The sequence below is a fragment of the Episyrphus balteatus genome, chromosome 2 (genome assembly GCF_945859705.1).
Source record: "Episyrphus balteatus chromosome 2, idEpiBalt1.1, whole genome shotgun sequence".
In the NCBI taxonomy this organism is placed as follows: domain Eukaryota; kingdom Metazoa; phylum Arthropoda; class Insecta; order Diptera; family Syrphidae; genus Episyrphus; species Episyrphus balteatus.
The window spans coordinates 32,295,060-32,314,832 of record NC_079135.1 but is presented as its reverse complement, the minus strand read 5'-3'; the positions used below and the strand labels follow the sequence as shown (position 1 = coordinate 32,314,832).

The following is a 19,773-nucleotide window of genomic DNA, read 5'->3' as shown; positions in this document are numbered from 1 at the left end:
ATCTTGGCAGCACTGTATATTGAATGTTCCGAAAACAGCAGACACAACAAAAATTTAGAGTTGTCATATTTTTCGCTTTCGTCATTTTCTTGTATTTTTCATATATGTTTTACAAAGAGATACAAAAATGTATGCTAGCAAAACTATTTTAATACATTTTGTCCTTCCAAACGTGAGTTTTCACGTTTTTAAACAAATTCTAAACAATTTATGAAATTTATGAAAAAGCACAGATTTAAAACTCTTCAAAAAGTTAAGCCCAGAGAAATCTCCGGGCTAAACAACTTAGCCCAAGGGGCTAAGGTGTTGTTGTATTTAACATGTAAATTGCTTAGCCCAGACTGCGTTTTTTTTGTCAAGTTAAGACCGGTTGTAATAAAAAACACACATATTGATGCCATAGTTAGAACTGGACCAAATTATAATGTGACCATATGGGAAGCACCAGCTTTAAAACAAAAAAGAATAATCAAAATCGGTTCACCCAGTCGAAAGTTCTGATGAGAGAGATTCTCCTTTTTCTTAAGTCGGTCAAAAAACTATTATGATTTTATATACACGCACTATAGTCTATAGCTACGGTCACCATCCGTCCCGGTTTACCCGGGACTGTCCCGTATTTCTACAGCTTGTCCCGGGTTTTTATTTAAGAAACCCGGGACGTATAAGTGTCCCGTATTTTGTAATTTGTCCCGTGATTGTCCCGTATTTGCACATTCTCTGATTTTTGTATTCAACATTTTAAATAATTTGTACGGAAAACAAGAAAACATTAGTTGGAAATTAAAATTTTTCTAATTTTTCGATAAAGCCTGGTACGCAGCTCGCGCTAAATTTTAGCTGAGATAAAATTCCCATACAAGTTATCGATAATTTGTATGGGATCCATTTTAGCTCAAGCCTGGTACGCAGCTCGCGCTAAATTTTAGCTCCCATACAAATTATCGAAAATTTTTATCTGAGCTAAAATGGATCCCATACAAATTATCGATAACTTGTATGGGAATTTTATCTCAGCTAAAATTTAGCGCGAGCTGCGTACCAGGCTTTATCGAAAAATTAGAATTACCAGGCTTCAGATAAAAATTTTCGATAATTTGTATGGGAGCTAAAATTTAGCGCGAGCAGCGTACCAGGCTTAAAGCATTAAGCGTACACAGAGAAAAAATAAGGCAGGGATGACTATGCTTCTGGTATATTTAACTTTATTTCTGGTATATTCAACTTTATTCTGATTAAATATATTAGAAGTAAAGTTATCCCTGGCGTTATGTTTTCTCCGTGTACGCTGCTGAAGCAAAACGAAAATTTTTCTAAGTCTCCAAAGTCAAAAAACTTTTGCTGCAAGAAAAATTGCCTGGACAAATAAATGGAGGTGACAGATAACAATTTCGTTACCTAAAGCCTGGTACGCTGCTCGCGCTAAAATTTAGCTGAGATAAAATTCCCATACAAGTTATCGATAACTTGTATGGGATCCATTTTATCTCGGCTAAAAATTTTCGATAATTTGTATGGGAGCTAAAATTTAGCGCGAGCAGCGTACCAGGCTTAAGCTGCGTAAAAAGCAGCTCTCCCGATTTTGATTAAAAAAATATTTTTTTGGAAGTTATTAACAGACATTATTATAAACCCATTTTCTTGATTTCGGATTTCGTAAACGACTTAAATGATTTCAACTAAAACTCCCAAAAAATCGTTCTTGATATCAAAATAAAGAAAAATTATGAAAATTCTTTAAAAAAATTGAAATTTTTTGAAAAATCAATATTTTTAAAACGATCCAATGAATTTGTATCTGTCCCGGGTTTGGCTTCCAGAAATATGGTCACCGTATCTATAGCATACAAGCCTGCGATAGTTCAGGTTTCTTGAAATTTTAGACAACAAACTCATGAAGATAAACAGAAAAGTTGTCTGAGAAATGTTGTAAAACTATAATTTTTGTGCTCAACTTGTGATAGGAAAAAGTCTGAAAAGTCCTTTTTCTGAAAATCACTCTGAAAATACTGTGTGCTCTCAGGTGTCTCAAACCCGAACTACTTAAAAAATCAAGTTTTCAATAAAAACTGTATCAATAGAAAGAAAGCAAAATCATTTTTATAAAAAAAGAAAATGAAAGCAACTTATCGTGGGTTCCATAAAATAATTCAAAACTATTTCGTTCTGAAATCAAATTCTTTTTTGAGTGGCAAACAATCTAAATGTGCAAAAGTTCAACTTAAAAAATGTCCAGATAGAAATTCTAAAGGTTGTAAAACAAATTTATCTAACCAAATATCTATCATTCAAAATGTATTTTGATTTTTAGAAACACATAAAGCTGCATTGTGGAGGAAACTAAGCCTTTTCGGTGCATTTCCGGTGCTAGCAATTGTATCTGCATTTGTTTTTTTGAGCATAAAAAATGAACCGGAAGCGGAAAGACCAGAATTTGTAAAATATGAGTATTTGGGAATTCGAAATAAACGGTTTCCTTGGGGTGATGGAAATAAGAGCTTGTTTCATAATCCAAGAAAAAATGCATTACCCGATGGATACGAAGATTAAATAAAACAAAATTTATTTGGGAACTGTATCCAAAAGAATTTGTATTATCTTTGTACTTGTTTTCTAAACAGAATAACACCAAAAGCCTGGTACGCAGCTCGCGCTAAGTTTTAGCTCCCCTAAATTATCGAAAAATTTTAGCCGAGCTAAAATCTATCCCATACAAATTATCGATAACTTGTATTCGAATTTTATCTCGGCTAAAATTTAGCGCGAACAAAATACAACTTACTTACTTACTTAAGTCTGGTACGCTGCTCGCGCTAAATTTTAGCTCCCATACAAATTATCGATAAATTTTATCTGAGCTAAAATGGATCTCATACAAATTATCGATAACTTGTATGGGAATTTTATCTCGGCTAAAATTTAGCGCGAGCTGCGTACCAGGCTTTAAGCCTGGTACGCTGCTCGCGCTAAATTTTAGCTGAGATAAAATTCCCATACAAGTTATCGATAACTTGTATGGGATCCATTTTATCTCCACAGTACACATAATACATATTATGTGTACTGTGTTTTATCTCGGCTAAAAATTTTCGATAATTTGTATGGGAGCTAAAATTTAGCGCGAGCAGCGTACCAGGCTTTAGGGTGACCAGCGCCGTAAGGCGGCTACAATCCGCTGTGGATTTGGGCCTCAACCAACAAGCTTCGCCAGCCAGCTCTATCCTTAGCTCGCTGCTTCCAGTTGCGCACGCCAAGTTGATTGAGGTCCCATTCCACTTGGTTGCGCCACCTCAGAAGAGGTCTTCCTCTACTGCGCCGTCCCTCTGGGTTGGAGTCGAAAACTTTCCGGGCCGGAGCATTGTTGTCCATGCGCTCCACGTGACCTAGCCATCTCAGGCGCTGCACCTTCACTCTCTTGGCTAGGTTAGCGAAAATACAAATTATCGATAAAATGCTCAGAAAAATTTGTTTCGATAATTTGTATGGGACCTAAAATTTAGATCGATCTGCGTACAAGGCTTTAGACAGGTTTTGCGTCTCTGACTTATTTTATTTGAAAGTTTTAAGCCTGGTACGCTGCTCGCGCTAAATTTAAGCCACGATAAAGTTCCCAAACAAGTTATCGATAATTTGTATGGGATCCATTTTAGCTCGGCTAAAAATTTTCGATAATTTGTATGGGAGCTAAAATTTAGCGCGAGCAGCGTACCAGGCTTTACTGAAGAAAATCGGATCTGCATACCAGTCTTCATGCTAAATTTTAGCTCCAATACAAATTATCGATGAGATATGCTCAGATAAATTTTAGATCGGCTAAATGTTTTCCATAAATTTGTATAAAAAAAAATTTTAGCCGAGATAAAATTCCCATACAAGTTATCGATAATTTGTATGGGATCCATTTTAGCTCAAGCCTGGTACGCAGCTCACGCTAAATTTTAGCTCCCGTACAAATTATCGAAAAATTTTATCTCGGCTGAAATTTAGCTCGATCTGCGTACCAGGCTTTGGTTCCCGAACGCACCCAAACCAAACAAACGAATATTCTAAATCAGCCCATCACTAGCCAACTGTCAACTCAACCAAAACAAACGAGTTCATCTGTCAAGCAAATTACAAATTTTCATACAAAAAAAAAAGAAATCACAGAAACTACCATGTCCAATTATCGCTCATTCAACAACGACCATCTGCGCGACCATCACGACTAATTATATTATATTTTTTATCCACGAAAATCTTGAATATTTTGCGCGTTTTTTCTTATCTTATTCATATTATATTCATTCAAATTCTGACTAATCAAATATACCCCCTAAATGTACAAACAAATAAGCGAACCAAGTTTTATTTTCATACCATTCACAATTTAGAACGGAAGTCAGAGAAATTTGTGTTGACTCGGACGCCAAAATTGTATCTTGTACCTCCTGCATTGTTGGGTTTTTCGCATTTTTGTTTTCAACAAAATTATATTTTAATTGGTTTAACATTAATAAGTGTAACAAAAGAAAAACCAACTAAATTATCATGTCTCAAGAAATTGGTGTTTCCAAAGTGTGTTGCATTGGTGCTGGCTATGTTGGTGGTCCAACATGCAGTGTGATGGCATACAAGTGTCCGGGAATTACTGTCACAGTCGTAGACAAAAGTGTCGAACGTATAGCTCAATGGAATTCTGATAAACTTCCAATATACGAGGTAAGCATATTAAAACTAAGTAAATGATGATGATCAAATCGATGAGGAAGGTCATAAACTTTACCTTGGCTTATGACTGGTTTTTTTGTGGTCAATCATATTACTATCAAAAAAAGTACATGCTCATTGTAAGTGCTCATTTTTTTAACCAAACACGTAGGCTAGCACATTTTTGCTTAGAGACAAATAATAATTGCATAAAAGGAAGACGCCACGCTACAACTTGACGATTGTAAAACACTTGCTTGAGCATATCTGGTTGTCTGGCTATTTCTTCTTTATTTGGATTATCTAGCTCTGTAAATAGACAAGTACACTTTGCTTATATGATTTGGAATGATTGTTTGAAAGTTTCTGATGTGTTTGTTAAATAAATAAAATATCTATATTTTTAACAATAAAGTGCAAAACACGATTAGCAAACATTGAAATAAAATTGTTTATAAAAATGTTATCCATGCACTTGTAACTGGATATAGATGTTTTTTTTTCATGACAAAACCCATATAAGTTGAATGAATTAAGTTAGTTGGAAATTGATTAATTGAAATTATTTAATCTTTTTTAAGATTGTTTAGGACTGATTTTTTTTAATAATGAATAACACTATCAGAAGAATAAATGTTAATATGAAAAAATCCTAGGAATGAGGTCTTACTCAATTTGATTAATAAAGTTAAACATTAAGTTAATTTGAAACCTATTATTGCTTATCAATATTTAACTCCATTCTGCTATATCGCTGAATCAGATGATAGATAGGAAGGGCGGCTTCACTCCTCTGAAAGCTAAAATAGCGATGATTACCACTGCTCATGGAAGGTGGAACCTGATCAGTGGTTTGTGTAGATTAGTTGTTGAGGAAGAGCACCTTCCTGTTCTGTACGCTTTTCACTTTAACTAGAATCTTCACCTTTTGACTAGATAATGGCAGGAATAAAAAATTATGTCATTCTGACAACATCTAGGATAGCCTGGGCCAGTAGCGTATCCAGAAAAAATTTTGGAGGGGGCTGGAAAATTTTTCAAAAATTTTTAGAGGGTAAATGTGCGAAAAAATTTTCATTTCTTTTTATTAATCTTTGATCTTTGGTATAGTAGCATTATACTGCTCTCGACAGATTCGATTCGTACTACTGTCTCCTCCTTTCACATTCAAAGTACCTAGTGTTTTTTCAAAGTTCTTGTGTCCCAAACATTTTACACAAACAGCAAGAAGTTGTGTCATCCTTAAAAAAAATACATTTTATTTCGTTCGAACTTTGTCATGTGCTGAATCCAAAACTGTTAACAGATTTATTCCTATCACGTCAAGAGTTTTTGAGCTATACTCATCAATATTCTCGTTAATTACTCCCATGTTCCGCAATTCGACCGAAAGTGAATTCAAATCACTTTTCAATTTCACGTGAAATGAAATATCGATAGTCTTCATTTCGATCGAATTCGAAAACTTCGAAATTGCTTCTAACTGTCAAAACTGAAGGATCTTCCATTTTTATTTTGTTTCTAAAGTGAAATTACTGCAATTGCAGATTCATTGAAAAAGGCCACCAAATTCACGAACAGTAACATAAACATATTGAATTGAATTCGATAAGAAAATCTAAATAAGTGAAAAAATGCAGAACACCTATTTCACTTTCGGGAAGTGAATACGCAAAAAGTGAAAGTCTGAAAAACCAATTTTGAATGAAATTCTTTTTGATGTTTAATCCGAAATATATATGTATGTTTTTTCGTAATATGTTGCTGTTTTAATCCAAATCGAAAGCGCAAACTACAATTTTCTTAAAGAAACCTGTTTGCCACTTTTTTGAGATATCAAAAATTTCTATTTCCAAAATTCTTTGAGAAAAATGTTATTAAAAAAATAAGTAAATATACTTAAGACGATCAAATACGGCGTTTTGAGATTGCATAAGAAGTTTTGCAATAATTTAACGGTGATGTAATTGGAAGTAAAAATACTAAAAAATGATATAAAGAATTCTGAATTGGACTAAAATCCGAAAAACAAAAATTATCCCAACCCTCATCGTCAGCTTAGGCTCTTACTTAAACAAACCCAAACAGCCGTTTCAGAATTTGGAGAGTGCTCGAGCATCTGTGCTGCCTCTAAATCTCTAAAATTAACGAACAAGTTTCAGTTAATCATGTACATTATGATGAAATCAGCTAAATAAAAACATGATCTTGAAGCCTGGGGGGGGGGGGGTTGAGCCCCCCCCTCAACACGCCACTTTCCTGGGCAGTCCTTTCGTGGTACGAGAGGAGGTCCAAAAGTGTCAGGAATGGCAGGAAAAGGGGGAGGAAATTATAGATTTTTCTTTTATTCGCTTATAATGTATTCTCTCTAAAGCCTAATGCATTTTTAATATTGGTCAAAAGTTTCTAAATTCCTTGGAAAAAAATTGTCATCAAGCTTTTAAGACATTCCTGTCTTCACAATTTTCAATGTATAACGGACCTTATGCCGATTATACATCTTTCGGCCTTATCACGAATTCCATTCGTATCGGAAATTTGCTACGATTCCCGAAAAAACAATGACGGAATCCGTTCGGAATGGAAAGTCTCATACAAGTCGTCACTACGATGGGATTTTGTGAGTGTTTTTTTCGAGAATCGTAGAAAGTTTCCAATTAGAATGGAATTCATGATATCGCCGATTGTTTTTCCAAGGCGGAGGTCCACTAAGCAATTGACTTGTTCTCTTTTCTTGTTAAATTAACTTTGTTTCTCCAATTCACTTGGTAGTTCAGTAAAGTATAATAAATTAATGATTCGTTTTAAACTAAACATGGTATAATGTTCCTTAATGAATTTCAAAACAATAATATTTTTCGGTTTTGATAAAGCCATTATTTTGTTAAGAAAAAGTCATAGATTGTTATTGTAGGTAGATTTCTTTTTTTCTTAATATACAGGGTGTCCCACAGTCACCGCCCCAAATGAAAACCATGGATTCCTGAGGTCATTTTAAATCGAAAAACTTAAGAGGTAATTTTCTCGTTTTCGTTCCGTTTTCGAGTTACCACGGTTTTTATGATTTTTTCTCTTTTGTCCTTTAACTGGCCTTATCTTTGCCAAACTACGTTTGATTTGAAACTTTTTTTTCTGCGGACAACCGTTTCTCCACAATTTTGTATCAAACACAACTTTCTTCGTTTTTTAAGTTGTTTTTTAGACTTTCATATCATTTAAGTCAAAAAAACACGTTAATGAGTATTCATTTTTTGCGCTTTTTATTAAACCCCAGTTTATTTTCATAAAAAAAAATAGGTTTTATAGCATAAAAAAGGCTAATTAAAAAAAATAAACAAACTGAGTGAATTAAAAAAAAAAATAATTTTTCAATACAAAATTAATTTAAATGAATTAAAACTTTTTCGACTTAAAATGACCTCAGAAATCCATGGTTTTCATTTGGGGCGGTGACTGTGGGACACCCTGTATATACATAATTATATTTATAAGGCAAACCTCTTGCTCCTTCAACATATCTCATTCTGTTCTAAATTGACCTTGTTAATAGCCATGTTTTATTTTCCCCGTGATCCAGATTTGATCATCTATTTTATTCCCGTTACAAGAAAAACGTGATTTCGCATTCTTATTGTAACGCAAATAAATAGATGATATGATCTGGAACACGGGGAAAATAAAACACGGCTAATGTTGTAATGAATTGCTTAGCTACTAATCTCTATTGTTCTTGAATAGCTACAATTAATTCCTAGTGCGGTTTCGTGGACTGAGTATGTCCCGGATATTTCCCAAAACCTCACTCAAAAGAATTTAGGTCAAGGCTCCTTTGCCAACTAGTCCATAATTGGGTTTCGGACTTTGTTACTATTGGAATACTGATTTTTCCTTAAAAAAAAAACTGCCAGCTCAGAGAGTTCCAAAACCTAACGCAAATTTTATTGGTTCCACAAAACAAGCCCGTGCAATTCGGTTTCTGTCTCTTTTTCTCTCATATTCTATCTCCCTCTCTCCTATTCCCTTTCTCTATCTACCTCTCCTTTTGTTTATCTCTTTCTCTTTGATTCTCTTCTTTATTCTCCCGGTTTCAAATATTATCTGTTCCGAATACCGTATTCGAACACATTTTGCGAATTCATAGGTGTTTCGAAAAACGAACGGACCTACAATCCGACACATTTTTGTCGTTTTCAATTGCTACCGGAAAACAATATTCTCCAGCAAAAAAGTCGAATGGAAATCAGAACAACCGTTTTCAATCCGTTCAGATTCAATTTTCATTTCCGTTTTCAAATTCTCACGAATATTAGAACAGCCGTGTTAATACGGAATTTATATTTTGGCGAATGATTTAATCTTCTTTAGATGCCTTGAATTTGAATATGTACCAGTTCTAATAAATGGACGAACATCATACAATACATCGTTTTTCTAAGATGGTTACCGAATCAAATTTCCAAGAGGTGCTATGCCTATTATATTAAAGCAGCAGAACACAAATTAATAAGAAAAAAACAGGCAAATTAAAGAAGGGAACTGGGAATTACCACATTACATGAACGGATGTCGTATTTTGTCCAAAATACAAGTAGAGTTCTAAAAAACTGGGATTTTATTATTTCTAATTCGATCAAGCCTTGTTGCTCTTTCTGTCTTACGAACTTTGTAAATAAATCATCATCTCGGTAAAAAGACAATTTACTCTCCTAGATAGAGCCTTTTTTTTTAAATTAAAAAGAATATCATACAAAATTTGCAGAGTATTCCACTCACTCCGGCTTGATGCCGTCTATACAAGGTTCTTTGTTATCGATTGTTTATTCAAGACACTTGAACATGTCGCATTTATGAAGGAATAATCCATTCAAATAAATGTAAGAGATATCCATGTTTAGTTTATATCATTCGAAAGATCGACAAATTCGTCTTCGTCAGTAAAAGTGTTCTTTTCGGCAGCCTTCACATACATACGTTGTATAAATACAGCCATTTTTTATTAATGTTAATTGCTAACAGTTAATTTGTCTTTTAGAAGTCTTCTAAGAAAAACACTGCAAATCGTGTGAAGTGTTAAAGAGATATTCTAATGCATTTATGGTTATTGTACACTTGAACAGGGGATTAAACAAACTCACATTAATATTATTGTTCCCTGAACTAACCGGATGATGCTGCAGCTGTATGGCATTCAAAAATTTAATTAAATGTAAACAAAACCTCTCAATATCCAGACATGTGTCATTTACTAGTAAGCATACAAATATTTCTTTTAATTAGAAAAAAACAAAACGTGTTTTCAATGGTCTTTTTCATTTTTTAACCCATTAAGCTTTTATACTAAATTTCCATTCTATACGTCTCATTAATATTTTCCTCTACATTTATTCCACATCATAAAGTTTGTTCTGAGAATAGTTTTTTTTTTTGTATTTAACATTCATTCCTTTTACAAGAGCCGAAAATAAATGCACGCAAAATGCATTTCTATTAACTCTTAAAAAAAATGCGTATCCTTGAAATGCTTTTAAATCTCGCTTCTTTATTTGTGTCAAGGTTTGAATAGGGGAATTTTACTTTAAACTTCTACAATCAGTTAAAATATCTGCAATCGTGTTGTGGTTTAGGTCATCTCTTCTGAGTCACGCCCTATTCGTCGGCAAACTATTGTCATCTTATGATTAAGTGATTTGTAGTAAGAATAAGCAGTTAAGGTTTCTTTTCAGCTATAGATAGCGTTGATTTGCTGTCAATCAAAAATTGTGCAACGCTATCGAATTTTCTTGGTTGTGTGTCGTTTTTCTTTTGTTTTTATATTTTTTTCTTACTCTTCATGATAAAAATGTTTCCACGCAAAAGGTTCTCTTATCTATATGTGCATTGATATTACCTCTAAAGTAGCAATGAAACTTTTCTGTTATCAGGTCATTTTCAGAAGAGGAAGTTTGATAAGCTTAATTTGTGGTCTATTTTGTAATAAGTTATTGAAACACGCGGATTGGACACATATGCAATTTTATTAAAACTTCCCACATTTACCACAGATATAATTTATAGGAATTTACGTTTGGTTTAGTTTTAGAAACTCCGAGTCAGATTTGGAGTTATATGAAATTTTTTGTTTTTTAGAGAAGAATTGAAATGTGAAGAAAGTGAAACGTATCGTTTTTCAGATTTTAAGAACAAGATTGTATACACTTAGGTCTTCTGGTTAAATCTATGGAGTACCAAAAACCAAAAATGATGTCAGTCTCATAATCAACAGATAAAATATACATATGAAAAGAAATAGTATAATGTTAGATAAGAGTATATGGCGATCGTCGAGCGTGTATACTCGATAACATTAGCTCGTTCCAATTAAAAAAAAAAGTTTATAAAAATTAATACATTGTTGTTGCGACAACGACAAACACAAACCTTCATTTTCTCAATCATTCATGTTAATAGGCAATATTGAGGGATACTTTGAAATTTTCTATCAAGTCTTACCATTTGCATATTTAAGATAATGTAATCCCTTGCTGTTAATGAATGTGAGATGAAAATTCATATTTACTATTTTGAAACGGTTTCCGCTAAACGGACAAGCAATTTGCATACTTTCATGGATTTATGAAGGTAAGATCAAGACAACGTACTTTTTTTTGTAAATCACACAATTCTAGTATGTAGCTGGTTTGAAGTTTTGCATTTGTAAAAATTGTAGCGTGAGAAAATCTATGTAAAATCTTTTCAGAAAATAGTAAACTCCTACGTGGGCTTGAGGTCAATTAAGGTCCATTTTCTTCACTCGGAGTTGAACAAAACTTTAGAATTTTTATATTAAAAATTCTCAAGTTATGTTCAACTCCGAGTGAAGAAAATGGACCTAAGTTACTTATCTATCTTAAGCTTTCATCGATGTTTCAGCTGTGATTACAAACTTTATTCAGGACTCTATACTTGTAATCACAGCCGAAAAGTCGAGGAAAGCTTAAGGTAGATAAGTAACGAAATTGACCTCAAGCCCACGTAGGAGTTTACTATTTGTAACAAAAAAGGTCACGAAGATGGAAATCATTCATTTCTTTTCAGAAAAAAGATTTAAGGGTCGATTTTTCGGATAAAAGTAAGAATTCGAATTTTTGGTTGTTTTGAATTTGAAATAAACTTATTTAGAATCCGGAATGGTATCATGCGCACCTATTTAAAATGTGTATTTAAATTAAATGTAAAGTGCGATAACAATGCACAATTACCCACTTAAATAATTTGAGATATTATTTTGGCCAGATAAGTTTAGGTGCCCATTTCTGTCGTATAAATACAAAATTTCAAGTTGTAATCCACTTCAATGACGAGGATATGCATTTACTCTTTAATTTTGTAAGACTAATTTTCTGGCCACCTCACAATGTAACCCATTTATATTTACATTCGGTTAAGTTATTTTGAATCGACTTTCATCCTAATTTATGCATAAACCCACACTTTTCTGACTCAATGATCGCAAAAAGCTAACATTTGATTTGGGTTTTTCCCATTACTTTGATGTCATCAGATATTCCAAGAATGAAAGCATGGGTATCCCCAGTAATTTCAAAAATCATCGTGTTTGATTAAAAAAGAAATTCATTCGAAATGCTTAAAGGAAAGGTTATACATCGACCTGTATTAAGTTCAACAATGGCAAAGGCTTGATTCAAGGCCATTATGAACAAAGAGGAAGTAATAATTTTAAAATACTCACAGGATTAACGAGTCCAAACTGTTGAGTAAATATTTTTTATTTAAGAATTGAATATGAACAGCCTCGAAAGAAATTAATACCGAAATGATCGAAAAAGCTAACATTTGATTTGGGTTTTTCCCATTACTTTGATGTCATCAGATATTCCAAGAATGAAAGCATGGGTATCCCCAGTAATTTCAAAAATCATCGTTTTTGATTAAAAAAGAAATTCATTCGAAATGCTTAAAGGAAAGGTTATACATCGACCTGTATTAAGTTCAACAATGGCAAAGGCTTGATTCAAGGCCATTATGAACAAAGAGGAAGTAATAATTTTAAAATACTCACAGGATTAACGAGTCCAAACTGTTGAGTAAATATTTTTTATTTAAGAATTGAATATGAACAGCCTCGAAAGAAATTAATACCGAAATTGTTTTACCAACGTAGCCCTTTTACAAGAAAATTTACTTTTCTCATCTACTGTTAAAGGTCAATCCGAGATTAAAGAAAAGATTTAAAATACACAATTAATAAAAAAAAATTGCTTCTTAATTCGAGTTTATGTAATAAATTTCTTTTCGAACTATAAAAGTGTTAATGGTATTTCGACGAATAAACATTTAAATAAACAACAAAAACCAAATCCGATACAAATGAGTAAACAAAGTTTGTTGAACTTTGCTTTTGGCCTAACAACACCTCACCTGGCATACGCTCAGAGTGATTTAAATAAATATATCACTCTGTTTTTATACCTCTCTTTAAATAACTATTACATATTCGCCACCTTTCACGTGTTTAAATTTTTATTTTTAATTCACAGCCTGGTCTTGATGACGTCGTGAAAAAATGCCGAAATGTTAATTTATTCTTTTCAACTGACATTGAAACTGCCATCAAAGAAGCTGACTTGATTTTTATATCGGTAAATACACCAACAAAAACATTTGGCAATGGAAAAGGTTTGTTTTTGGAGAATACGAAAGTTATAATAATTGTTGTTATTAATAAATTTGTATTGTTTTTTTTTACAATTAAAGGTCGAGCAGCTGATTTGAAATATGTTGAGAGTGCAGCTCGAATGATTGCAGAAATTGCCCAATCGAATAAGGTTGTTGTGGAAAAAAGTACAGTACCAGTGCGGGCCGCTGAAAGTATAATGCATATATTGCGTGCTAATCAGAAGCCAGGTAATTCTCACTTACTTATTTATTATACTGGCATAACAGCCTTTTGTGCGCCAAAGCTTAAGTTAATTAACGAAAAGGGAATAAAATTAAAAGAGAAAAGGAACTATGTTTTGGGAACTTTACGATTGGGAGCCCTTCTCCCGAACACATTTCCTCGGGAGTTTTCATTCAGAATAGGGCTGAATGTATTGATCGTATTGTAAACATCGGTCATAATCTTTCTAAAAATATGAGGCTTATTATGAAGCATTTGCCCTTGGTGCGAATCCGCTAAGATCTTGGTCTATCAAGGCGCCTTTTATTCGACGCTGACGTGTAGATTCAAAATTCGATGTCCTTTTCCCACATGAAGCCAAGTCCATAAAAAATATTTTTCTACTGCATGACGCCTGGATAGAAGGCGAAGTGCTCAGTCTAAACACTACTCCTTTCTAGTTTGCTGCTTCCAAAAACTTTTCATTGTTGTTTTATATAAATCTCCGGTTCAGATACGTGGCATTCATAATTTTGATGAGCAACACGTAAATTCTTTCTTTTGAAGACGTCTTTGCTTGCAAACGTATTTCAGTATTATTATGATTGTTAACTTAACCCAAAAACAAAAGTTTTGTTACATAATTTCATCCTTTATTGGGATCTACTAATTCCTTTATCCACGCCTTTTAGTCAAAAATTCCATTTTAACATTTTATAAATATGTATTTTTTTTTTAAAGGTGTCCGTTATGATATCCTCTCGAATCCAGAATTTCTGGCCGAAGGAACAGCTATCCAAGACTTGCTTCATGCTGATCGTGTCCTTATCGGAGGTGAAGAAACCCCAGAGGGACATAAAGCTGTTGAAAAACTCTCATGGATCTATGAACATTGGATACCAAAAGAAAATGTTTTAACAACAAATACATGGAGCTCAGAGCTTTCTAAATTAGTAAGCACTACTACTCTTTTTCTAACCCTGCTTTTCATTAATTTTTTCATTGTTTTTTAATTTTCAGGCTGCCAATGCATTTCTTGCCCAACGAATCTCTAGTATTAACTCGTTGTCGGCCGTTTGTGAAGCTACCGGAGCCGATGTTGCAGAAGTAGCTCGTGCAATCGGATTAGACTCCCGAATCGGTAGGAAATTTCTTCAAGCGTCTGTGGGCTTTGGTGGAAGTTGTTTTCAAAAAGACATTCTCAATTTGGTATACATATGTGAGGGTTTGAATCTGCCAGAAGTTGCAGCCTACTGGCAACAAGTTATAAATATGAATGAATACCAGAAATCAAGATTTTCACAAAAGGTACTACAAAAAAAAAAAAGAAAAATTAGAGTTTTTTGTTCAATGTTATTGTATTTATATTTTAGATAATAGAATGCCTCTTCAATACCGTATCGGATAAAAGAATATCTATCTTTGGATTTGCTTTTAAAAAAGATACTGGCGATACACGCGAAACGCCAGCAATTACTGTGTGCAAGACTCTCCTTGAAGAAGGTGCCAAATTAGACATTTACGATCCAAAGGTCGAACCCGAACAAATCATCGATGATTTGACACATCCTTCGGTAACTGATTCACCGGAAGATGTCAAGCAGGCAGTACAAATTCATAGCGATCCGTATAGTGCGGTTCGAGATACCCATGCAATTGTTCTCTGCACCGAATGGGATGAGTTTGTTGTAAGTAAAAACCATTTAAAAATACTTTTCTTCACTAATTCTATTTATTATTTTAGACTCTTGATTATAAACGCATTTACCAGTCAATGATGAAACCAGCGTACATATTTGATGGTCGAAAAATCCTTGACCATGAGAAACTACTTCAAATCGGTTTTCATGTGCAAACAATCGGTAAACGATACAATCGATCCAGTTTGATGAGGACATGGGGCAGTATTCCTCAACTGTAAAGTAGAAAAAAAAACTTCCAAAAACTGTGTCTCTCTCTCCTACCACATTCGCTATACTCGCTCGAGAAAGTATTTTTAACTGGATACACTCCATTATGATGACACAAACAAAACAAACACACAGTATTTTTTGCTAATTTGTATGTATTTATTTGATGATGACTTAAGACCAGAAGTTTTCCCCCACAAGAGTGTCGTTTTATTCACACACATTGCAATTTAACATTTTTTATGATATTCCTTAATTTTTGATCTATGTATTTTTATTTTATTTATATTACGTGGAAACTATTATTTCTATTTGTATTTGTTTGTATCTGTTGTGTTCAATTAAATTGGCAAAACTTAAATAATTTAAAACAAATATCATCATTATCTTGCAATATGTAGACATATATTTTTTATTTTAATAGTTGTTAAGCGCGACAGAAACAATATATATTATACATAATATTTTAGATTAAAATAAATAAATTTTATTTTTCACTAAATGAACAAATGAAAACAAAACAAAAATTGTATTTTTTAAACTAGAAGGCTTTTCTTTTGATTATTTGACGATACCACAGCCAAGCAGTTGCTCCCGATAGAGAAAACCATGTAACGATATATGATAAATGCTCGTTACGTAATGTCACACGAGTTTGTCCACCAACTGGTCCATGTTGAACGGTAGAGGCATAATCTGCATCAAGAATGTAAGGCAATGCACCAGTTGCAGAGCACATTCTTGGAAGGTCCCTGTCGCATGGAAAGTAAATATTAGAAAAAGAAAAGTAATATTCAAAAGCTTTAAAATCTGGGGTGGAATCGGCTATTGTGATTTGTGATCGGTGATAGTCACAAGAACCAAATTTGTACTACGAAAATCATATTTCTCAGAGCAAATTAGTCTTTTGTGATTATCACCGATCACAAATCACAATAGCCGATTCCACCCCTGGTTTTTGCAATGTGTTATAACTTAACAAAATGTATTATAATCATCACTGCTTCAGAAATTTAAAATACATTTAAATATAATATAAATTTGTTCCGTTACAATAAAAATACTCTATTTCTAATTACCTGTATAAATAGACTCCTCCTTTGTGATCAGGTGTGAATTGTGGTCGCATTTCACCCATTCGCACAACACCGCAAAGTTCCACTTCTCCACTAACTTGACCTTCCTTACGTGTTTCTGGTTTAACGAATTTTCGTGACACCCATCCTCGATTAATTAAAATGGTTTCACTGTAAAAATAAAAAAGTAATAATATATAGTTGAAATTTTGTGTTCCATATACAGATTTTATGTATTGAAATCTGATTGAAAGGCAAATCTATATTAAAGAATAAAAAAAAATCTTAACTTCCACATCTAAAACGTACAGAGTTTAATCAAAAATTAAGTTACCAGCTTATGAGAGGCAATAAGATGGTCATTAATTCGTACCAAAGAAAGCTTGTTTTCGTAAATTTTGTGACAAAAAACAAAAAGTACATTATTCAAGTGTTCTAAGAATATTCTGTAAAATTTTCACGAAAAATACAACAATAGGCCCAATTATTTGAAGGATTCTCGGTAAAGAGTAGAATTGCGGTGCCTCGGTGAAATCAAAATTTATTCGTTAAATAATAGAAACGCTCGGGTTTTATTTTCTAAATTTCAATTTCAGAAAGTCGAAAGCTGAATAACTTTTTAGTCCCTAACTTTTCTGAACATGCTCAGTATAAGTTTGAAGTTTCGTTGGCTTCTTGTGGTTTGAATCAACAAAATTAAACGCCGATATAAATATCGCAACAAAAACATAAATGTTAAAAAAAGCCAAGTTTTAAATAAATAAAATTATTCTGGCACAAGAAGTACTGAGTTGTAAAAGTTTACCAAGTTCTAAAGTTTGGTTTTAAATTTGTATCAATTAAATTTTGATTTTTTCTCAGAAACTACTTATTCTATGTATGTGGCTGAAATTTTATGAGGTGTTGTTTTTGACCAGTTTAACAAATGGAGCGAGTTTGAAATTTTTGGCTTAGTATAGATGTTAGACAAACTTGAAAAAACTCTTGAAATTTTTTTTTTAAATTATGTTCAGAAATAGTGTTTAAAGGATTGGTACTGCAGTTTGAAGTTATGAGGGCACCGACTTGACTTTGTAAACGTTCGCTGTAGGGGAAAACGTACGTAAGGAAAGTATACAAATCAAGGGGCACGGTAGTTTCCAGCCAAGTTCTTTAGCAACTTTGGCACTACTCCCTTGTTTACAGGAAACAACTCAGGCCATTTTCGACCCCCTCTAACTTCTATAATAGGCCAAAAATTTCAAACTCGCTCCATTTGTTGAACTAGTCAAAAACGATAGCTCATAAAATTTCAGGCGTGTAATTTTGTTCATTCGACCCAAATTAGCCCACGAAACTTCAAACATTGTCGTCAAAGTACATCACAACATTCTATGAAATTTTATACATTGAGCATGTTCAGAAAATTTAGGGACTAAATAGTTATTCAGCTTTCGAGTTTCTGAATAGCTTTAAAAAATCGTTCGAGTTCAGTCAATTTCAAGGAAAGTTTACTGCAAAGTAATGATTCCCGATCGCAAAATAAATTCCGAAGGAAACAAAATTTCTCTGGAGATTCCAAAAAAAGGAATGATGAAAGGATGAAATGCAAATAATAAATAAATGAGTGCTGTTTTCATTTACTTGGACTGGTGAAGTTAAGCGTTAGAATGTGGAGAACAGAACTGCATACTTATGACTTAAAATGTGAAGTTAATCTGGAGTACCTACTCCGTAGGACTGAAATTACTCCGGAGTGATTTTGTTTTTAAACTTTAGTGGCGCCAAGGAACACAAAACCTTCAAAAGTGCAAAAATAAGTACTAAAAGGGTACTCTCATTTAAGTGAAGAAAAACGTCATCAGTTTGAAAAAGTGTTTTTACCCTTTTTTGAGGTCACTTCTCAAATATAGTCTTACATAAATAGTCTATTCATTTCGCAATGAATAGTAGCTTTTTTTAAAATACATACTTAAGGTTGTGACCACTGTAAGTCCATTATTCAAATTATACCTACTACCTGCTTTAAAACTTACTCTCTTCCTACGAGTTTGAATGGTGTGACAACTAGATAACCATTTGAGCTATCGCGGGTTGAGAAAAGTCCGCCTCCCATTTCAGCACCGTCTGGACGGATAAATGACCTTGGGCCAAGTAACATTTCCTTGTCGTGTTGAAACTCGCCACGCACTCTAACTGAGCGATATTCCATTTTGTTTAATTCTTCCAAACTACAAAGGGATTTTATAATACTAATGTGGTTAAAAATTATTCTTTTATTAACATACTTTTCAGGAATATCAACAGGAGCGGTAACTGTTTTCTCTTTCAACTCTTTCAAAAGATTTTCCTTCCAGATTTTACGTTTTATCTGCCAGCATCCCAGACCAAAAGTTGTGATAGGAACTAACTTAAAAAGACCATAAAATAAAGAAAAAATACATAAATATTCTATTCTTACTATGAGAAAATAACCAAGTGGTGAAATCTTTTTGCTTTCATCTCGTTGTCCAAGATTTGGCCGACTGACGAATGGTGTTGAGACTTTTTGGGCAAAATAACGTCGACAACCGGTGGATATGCATATTACTTGTGTAGATTTAATTAGATTTGAAAAAATAATTGGTTTTCGTATCAAAATTCCACTTAGTTGTAACATTTTTTAAACTTTTCTTCCTTAAATTTGTTAAATTTGCCGAGGTTTCTTGTTATGTGAAATTGCGCTTGTCAAACTTATCAGCTGCGGTTTGTTTTGAGCGAAATATCATCTTTTCTTTTGACATACCGCTTGTCATCTCGTTAGAGGCTCGATAAATGATTGAAAATATCGATACTCGATTATAGTTGTTCCGTCAGCTAGGGATGGGACTTTGCTGCAATTGCAGTAGAAGTAGATCTACTGCATTTTCTTCAAGAAACAAATCTACTGCCTTTAAATAAAATCTACTGCACTTTTTGTTTAAAAAAAAAAATTATCAGCCTATTGTGAGTTTCATGTGAACAAGATTTCACCCGAAAAAATGTAATCTTACTTTTATTTCTATTATGAGTTCCGCGAGGAAAGTTGTTAACGTTCAGAAAACTCCCCGTATTTTTTTTCAGATAATGTGCTAGGCAGTGTTGCCAGAGCCGGCTACTTATCGCCAAACAAGCTCCTTGAACATTTCACTAGTTACTTAAAATTTTGATTTCCGATTTATCGAAATTTGGCTCTTTAATTCAAAACTTGACGACTTAAGGC

The 19,773-nt window shown here is 33.3% G+C and overlaps 2 protein-coding genes across 2 annotated transcripts; one reads left to right on the top strand and one right to left on the bottom strand.

Moving 5' to 3' along the window:
• Positions 1-4,100: 4,100 nt before the first annotated feature.
• Positions 4,101-16,018, top strand: LOC129910105 (UDP-glucose 6-dehydrogenase). Its single transcript, XM_055987369.1, has 7 exons — positions 4,101-4,701; positions 13,227-13,365; positions 13,444-13,593; positions 14,309-14,520; positions 14,588-14,875; positions 14,941-15,255; positions 15,312-16,018. The coding sequence occupies exons 1-7, from the start codon at positions 4,531-4,533 to the stop codon at positions 15,486-15,488; spliced, it is 1,452 nt and encodes a 483-aa protein (XP_055843344.1). The 5' UTR covers positions 4,101-4,530; the 3' UTR covers positions 15,489-16,018.
• Positions 15,874-19,293, bottom strand: LOC129910106 (SURF1-like protein). The gene is made up of 5 exons (XM_055987370.1): positions 18,994-19,293; positions 18,821-18,942; positions 18,569-18,763; positions 16,557-16,724; positions 15,874-16,229 (listed from the first exon to the last, which is right to left on the bottom strand). Exons 1-5 carry the CDS (start codon positions 19,189-19,191, stop codon positions 16,019-16,021), a joined length of 894 nt encoding a protein of 297 aa, XP_055843345.1. The 5' UTR covers positions 19,192-19,293; the 3' UTR covers positions 15,874-16,018.
• Positions 19,294-19,773: the final 480 nt, after the last annotated feature.

Excerpts from the sequence above, each read along its gene's own strand:
- LOC129910105 (XM_055987369.1), top strand. The coding sequence starts at position 4,531 with ATGTCTCAAGAAATTGGTGTTTCCAAAGTGTGTTGCATTGGTGCTGGC. Across the intron at positions 4,702-13,226 it reads ATAAACTTCCAATATACGAG|CCTGGTCTTGATGACGTCGT; the intron begins GTAAGCATATTA and ends TTTAATTCACAG. Across the intron at positions 14,521-14,587 it reads GCTCAGAGCTTTCTAAATTA|GCTGCCAATGCATTTCTTGC; the intron begins GTAAGCACTACT and ends TTTAATTTTCAG.
- LOC129910106 (XM_055987370.1), bottom strand. The coding sequence starts at position 19,191 with ATGTTACAACTAAGTGGAATTTTGATACGAAAACCAATTATTTTTTCA. Across the intron at positions 18,943-18,993 it reads CACTTGGTTATTTTCTCATA|TTAGTTCCTATCACAACTTT; the intron begins GTAAGAATAGAA and ends GGTCTTTTTAAG. Across the intron at positions 18,764-18,820 it reads CCTGTTGATATTCCTGAAAA|TTTGGAAGAATTAAACAAAA; the intron begins GTATGTTAATAA and ends ATCCCTTTGTAG.